Here is a 7,199-nt window from a genome sequence, read left to right as displayed (position 1 = left end):
TTACTGTTTGCTTATTTTTATTTTCAGATTTAATATCATTTAATATTTAAATGAAGGCATCCAAACCTAATGTAATTCAAATCTGTTTCATATATTGGCAGAATAAGGTGGTAGACGTTTGGATAATATTAATGAATGTAGTAATAAAATACGAATAATGATAGTTTGCACATGTTTCACTCTGAATAAAACCACATCTTATAAACGTTTATTTACTATGCACTATCCTAATGAATGGTTCAAAATAGGATAACGTTTTTCAATAATAGTAAAAGTTTATGAACTAATGTCTCCTACTGAGTAGACAAGACGAAATATATGCGTTTCCAAAAAATTGTTACAGCGAGAGATATCCGTTAACACAACGTTTTGCACAATTGAGGTTCCTGAACGGGCAGGTATTAATTTAATCTATTTAAAAGTATAAGTAATATGTCATTGCTACACTATTCAATGACCAGATCGATTTGTCTCAAATGTATTTAATTCATACCTCAACGTAAATTAGATTTTGTGAGTCATCATCGTCTTTTTGAATGTTGTAAATTCGGTAACCTGTATTGCCGTCGCCGTTGTCATTGAAAACTTTATTCTTGTTTCCGGAACCATCTAGATCAAGCTTCGTTCTCTGAATCACCTCTACAAAACCTGTTACAATTAGCAATTAACATTATTTATATCGTCTGAGCTAAGTTAACAAAACAAAAATCTATTGTACTCATAATACAGTCGTTCTCAAATATGAATTATATAAGTGTCAGAGTAATGGTAAACTTCCATTAGGCTTTATAAGCCCGTGGTGATATTTCTTTTATAAAAAATAAATAAATACATAAAAGATTTAAGGTTTAATGTACAACTTTACACCTGTTATAAAATGTTCTACGTGACAGTGAAGATAGCAGATAGCATATTTGTAGATAAACTAGCAAACTTGGCTCTTCTTTTATATAAATATTGCAACAAACTTCAAATAATAAAATCTTTGAATGGAATGTCGTATGACGATTCATTCTTTTACAATATAAATGTAATTTTGATTAAAAAAACTACATGTACCTTTCGTATTTTGTCTGAATTCTTCGCAAAGTGTATTCGTGTTTTGACTACATTTGTCTGTTAGAAAATCATTGCCTCCCATTAGAAGTGCCTTTGTTGCAATATAGGCGGATGTTGCCCAGGAGTCCAACGTAAAATCTGTACCAGAGCTGTCGTCATTATCTAAAGAACACATCTCAACTTTTGTCTTATCAAAACTTAAATCATAATAGCAATTCCTTTTCTCTTGTAGATACAATGTTGACCATGGGTTCTGATTAAAAGGTTTTGGGATGAGATTTTGAATGTGCGTTCGTAATTCGTTGTCTTCATACATTTCAAGGGATAGCGTAAAAGAACCAAGAAGAATTTGCTTATTGTCTGTTTTCAATGGATCTCGCTTTCGAGCCCATGCTTCAGATCCAATAAACATGAATTCTCCTCTTTTATCAATTTGCGAGATTAAGGCTGATACCACAGAAGCTAATCGGTGGGACTGTAGAAAAATGATAACCAAACGTGCATGTGTGAACCGCCGCAACTTTTCAAATATTTCAAATGCACTCCCAGTTTCCTCTACGGGGATTTCTTGGACCACACATATTTTGCTTTTGAACGCCTCCTCTTTAATTTTATCCTTCCCTGCTTCACCGTATGCGCCAGTGCTATAAACAATCTGAACATAGTTAGACTCGAGCTTTTTAATAATTTCAGTTATAGCTCTTGCTTGGGCATCATCTGGAGTAACAACTCTCATAAAATATGGATATTTAGATCTATCACTGAGCAAGGGACTTGTAGAAGCAAAGCTTATCTGTGCAAATTGTAATCTTGACAGTAATTCTGCCACAGCAATGCTTATACTGCTTTCTATATCACCAATAAATCCTAATATTCTGTTATGAAGATCTATAACAGATCCGTCTGCCATTTTTACGCCATTATGAATAAGTGTATGAATCTTCCGTTGAATTATGACAGGATCGTTACACGAGTTCAAAACAATTAGGCCAATTTTTAAACCGGGAAAGAAGCCAGAAAAATCGCCGGTTTTCGTATTGACTTTCTTCACAGCAAATCTTATTGATTCAACTGTTTGATATCCGCTGACTACACGTATATTTCCACAACCATCTCTGGAGGTGCTGTCACGATCAAAAACTGGCACGACACCCACAATATAGATGTCTCCTGTTTCAAATATGATACTTTCATGTAGTTTTTCAATATTGATGCACTCGGCACATTTTGTATTAACATTGCATTGCGCCTTTCGTACGTAAGGCCAAACTAGCTCCTCGCCACTGATCGTGTAGTCTCTAAACTCCTCTTTGTTTATGGTTATGTCGTTATCTAAGTGATTACTCACCTACAAAAGCAATAGCATTACTATTATAACTAATGACTAATATCAAAAGATGACAAAATTAATGTAGAATATTGCCCTTTTCAAAATCTGTTTTATGATAACGTTGATTTGAAGTGGATTTTGGAGTGAATTTTGTAAATATGATATTAAATGTTTATGTTCCTTAGTGACCATACCAATACTTTATTTTCGTGAAAAGGTAGGATTATGGAACAAATATGTAATTGCAAAGGTTTCAACAGGTTGACAGATTTACAGACAGGATATAAGAATTATGCTCCCAAAGTCTACCGACGTGGTTGCATATAACAATTAATTCTCTAAACTCTAGCCGACTATCGTATTTAACAAATTTGCAAAATAACGAACCTTGTAAATTACATTTAATAACCGATAAGTATTATAAGTATACTGTTTTCTATAGTATCCGTTAACGCTTGGTGGCGGACACAATTTCTCAATCAGGTCAATATATTAATATTGTACTTTAAATTTTTGTAGACTATTGTAGATTAGTATAGATTCTTTAAAATAAAACTACCTTTATCAGCTCAAAATCAGAAGAAAGTTCATTTTTCTTGCGGAAATTGAAAACATCGTATAGGTAAAGGTCCTTGTGTTGAGTTTCCGTGCTGTTTAGTTGAAGCTTCCGGTCTGATAATGACGGTAATCTGCAATACAAACGTATTAACAGAGTGACATGAGGATCATCTTGAAGTATTTAACTGTTTACAATTATTAATAACGTTTAATGAGAAATATGTTTGTAGCATTTCGTATATGTTCATGAAGCACTTCGGTACACATAGTTCGCATACATTAATATATGATGCTTTAAAAATGCCTATAAAATTGTTAAAAACGCATTTATTTGTGAATATTGGCAATTATTGCTTAGCATATTATAGGAGAAAGATTGTTATGTTTGTATGTATACAAAAAAACTTACTTCCACAGAAAGTCTTTTTCAAAGTCAATCTTAATTTCTGCTAGAATATCAACTAGGTCGCCAGAACGATATTCTGTTTTAAAAGTATCACAGAATACAGGGGAAGGGCAGTGCTTATCGTAAAGTTCTCTTGTCCCCTTAACAAGTGTATGAGCAGCAATAATGGCATACTGCACGTATAACGTTTGTGCTTCAAACGCATTGGTATAATCACTCTCTGTCAGTGCCGTAAATTCACAGTTTCTTCTATCACACTCTGTGATTTCATAATATACTTCCATTAGCCAAGGGTTGGTCATAACTTCCTTTTCAAAATACGTTTTGTTTGTGAATATTGACCTCCAATGGGACGCGAACTCAGTGATTTCCTTATAGTTAGGTGCAAGGACAAGAGACCCTTTTGACGCCTTAATCGTCAACCCACTATGATGTTTGAACATTGTAGTCTGCATATTAGTACCTTCCGACAACATGAAAATAGGAACGGATGCAAAGCCCGTATTTTCTAAAGCAATAAATATAGAACGAGCGAATAAACTTGAACCTATGTAAACTATTCCATTTATAGCTGACCTGTCCCTGGTACCGTAAATAATGTCGTTTAACAAAGAGGAAATAAAAGTTCCACTAGTTTCTACCGGGATAGCGCTATTCATAGATGTACAAATACTCTCTTCGTTTGCCCTCAAAATGAGACGGTTGCTAGCATCCCGACCGTAAGTATCGTTGACATAGATGATGGCAATTCTGTTCCATTCGAGAGATTTCATCGTCTTGATCATCACCTGTTAAATACACGTGAACACATGCATTAGCTCTAAAAAGTCTTAGTTTGGTGGCAGAACGCATAACATATTTAACTTGTATCATAATTTAGGGACCTTTTTGTTGAAAATGTGTTAGAGTTAAATCATATACATGCACAGTGCGTTTACTGAAGTGCAGGCATTAGCTACCCGCACTCCAGAGCATTGATTGATTGGCTCATGTTTTGGGGGTTTACTTATTGTGACGGCAGGGAAACAGATATCAATAACAAAATAATATTCAGATCCTCGTTCATTGGTTACGTTTTTCTGTTGTGACAACAGAGATCGTGTTTGTTATTTTTGGCTATGATACAACATGTGATACAACAGAAAAAGAACACCAAAACACTCCGCAATCTGCTTTATGCCCCCCGTACAAATAAGATAGCCTCGCGTTTCGATGCTCTTTCTATTACATATTTTCCCGGAATCGAAATAAACGGCTAAACCACCAACACCAATAATAATGATAATAATAATTATAATGAAAATAATAAATGATGAAAAAATGATGATGATGATGGTGATAATAACGTACCTCAACTTGTACGTCATCATTCGGAACGACTCGCACAAAGTTCGGATATTTTCTAGCGTCTCCAAGCCGTGCTGCATTGGTTGAAAATCCCACTTGTACTAAACGACTCTCCTTTGTAACTGAGCTTAGAATGGGTGAAATAGCTTCTGCTTCAGAACTGAATTCAGGGCCAATAACTCCTTAAATTGAGACAAAAAAGAAGCCAATACGGTGAATGACTGTGATAATTTTCAAGATAAAAATTCAAAATATTGACAGACTCTGCTTCAATGCCGATAAAGATGTTTGGCAATTCAATGTTTTTTCGGACATCTAAGCCTAAACAATAATTTTCAATTTGAAAAGCTGATCTTTCAAACGCGCAGTTATATGAACAACAACGAACGATCATTATTTCGAACGTGACTGAATACCTTATATTTATGTGAGTGAACATCGGTTTAAAATACTTAGTTTATATCAGCCAAAAACCTTAGTTGTGAATCAATTTAAAATGCATGATAACGATTTATTGACGCATGAAAATTTAAAATTTATAGCGAAAAATAGTCACGCTACATAGATCAGGTTTATGTATGTATAACTGAAAAATCCATTTTAAAAGAATGAAAAAAGATATAGTTAGAGAGTCACATCAACATATTAGAACATCTTGTCGATAACGCACAGGATTCATGTTTTGACATGTTTACAGATCTATCTAATGATCGTCTGCTGTTATAGGGTTATAATTTGGTTTCGAACGACACTTATACAAGCTCAGTGAAGGGTAAATCTGCACTAGAGTGTGGTCTTACTTTTTTTTCTTTGGTGTATATGTTTATTGTCATTGATAGTTTGTTATGTAACATGTGAAGTGATTGACACTTTACGACACTTATCATGAAATGACTAAATTATAGAAAGTTAGCTGTATGCATGATTTAAGAAGAATGTATTTTCAAGTTGTGTCTGAGAAATGCATGTGTTTTGCTCAACTAGTTTGAGTCAGCACACCCAAAATCTACAAACTTGACTAGTTACCTAGGATATTGTTATTGGTAAGCGCTTTGTTCATCAGTTTGATTGAAATCTCAGATGCTTTGCTCACCAGACCACACGTTCCATGCCCTTCGAAGCCTATAATGTTATAGATATATACGATATGTTAACATTTTAACATAGATGACTATATATTTCAAATATATTTAATTTCACAAATCGCCTGGGAATGAAAATACATAGAAATAAACATACATAAATGATGATTAAAATAATGAGAAGTGAGAAGAAAATACAGTATTAACCCTTATATGAGTCAGGTTGAAAAACAATCTCATAATTAATAAAAAATGTCAGAAAAAAATATTTTTCGAAAAAAGGGTAAAATAATGAATTTCAATCAGAAAACATAAAAATTTCAAAAAAAATTGTTGATGATACTATTATTTATTTTGTGATGATGTAGCATAGAGTAAAGATAAAGAATCAAACTTGCATAAAATAAACGTAAATCATGTATATTGGTATATCTAAGTGTAAAATATTTGACTAAGACCCATTTAATCAAGACTTGATTTCACTGACTTGTGTGTCAAACCTTTACTTATCTTATATGAAAGAACAAACAGGTTCATCAACAGCACGAGCAACTACATTACAAATAATATTGTCTGACTAATTTCAAATAAAGATTGTTACAATAAGATATATGCAATGATATTAAGAAAAATATTATGTCTTCCAATTTCGGTGTAATAAAGGCATCTTATTTTTAAGTCCAGACAGTTATTACCATTCTAACCTAAGTGTAAACCATAAGTGTGTCTATAGACTCTTAAAATATATAAAAAAATGATTTTTAAGATATAATACAAAAATGCCCACCAATTTTAAAAGGAAGGTTGCCATATTGGTTTAATCCTTCAATGTACCATTTCACTGCCTCTGACGTCATTACAGACGCAACGCTCAGGCCTATTCCGCATGAATCCCCTTCTGGTTTGTGCACTTGGAATAATCCGACAATTGTTAAATCCCCATTTACATTTATTACCTGTAAATGAACCCTCTCAACAAAAATTAAAACTGTCAAAAATGGTACTAGAATGTATGCAAATAGTATAGTAATGATTTTCATGTTTTACTATATAATTGAGTTAGTGTTAGTCGAAAATCTAATGATATTTGCATTTGAAATGTAATATTCATTGAAATGTTGGGTATAGACTAAAATGTTTTTATATTAAAATCAAAACGCATAGCGGTATTCATATCGTGGAATGATGCGCAAATAACAAGTTGAAAATTCATAAACTGTGTTAAAGTAGTTTAAGTGATTTACATAATAATAAATGAATACAGCTCCTTGCGTCATACATATCAAAATAAATCTACGGGTAAAGAAAAGTAAGTAAATATAAATAGCAATCTATTCGTTCATTTTCGTGAATAACTGAAATCTAAAATATTTACTTGTTGGTTGAAAGTTGACCATAATCTGTCTTGTTTTAGTAA

General features: G+C 32.9%; 1 protein-coding gene across 1 annotated transcript; it reads right to left on the bottom strand.

Annotated features, from left to right (window-relative positions):
* Positions 1-493: 493 nt before the first annotated feature.
* LOC132749538 (uncharacterized) lies at positions 494-6,959 on the bottom strand (the record flags this gene model as incomplete). Its single annotated transcript, XM_060739346.1, has 7 exons — positions 6,570-6,959; positions 5,727-5,822; positions 4,704-4,882; positions 3,357-4,141; positions 2,949-3,078; positions 1,060-2,407; positions 494-648 (listed from the first exon to the last, which is right to left on the bottom strand). Coding segments are annotated over exons 1-7 (2,946 nt in total), but the record flags the coding sequence as incomplete, so codon positions are not given.
* Positions 6,960-7,199: the final 240 nt, after the last annotated feature.

Source organism: Ruditapes philippinarum, unplaced genomic scaffold (genome assembly GCF_026571515.1).
Source record: "Ruditapes philippinarum isolate M1 unplaced genomic scaffold, ASM2657151v2 ctg16621_1_1_1_1, whole genome shotgun sequence".
Classification (NCBI taxonomy): domain Eukaryota; kingdom Metazoa; phylum Mollusca; class Bivalvia; order Venerida; family Veneridae; genus Ruditapes; species Ruditapes philippinarum.
The sequence above is the reverse complement of the archived record's forward strand: the minus strand, read 5'-3'. Positions and strand labels throughout refer to the sequence as shown.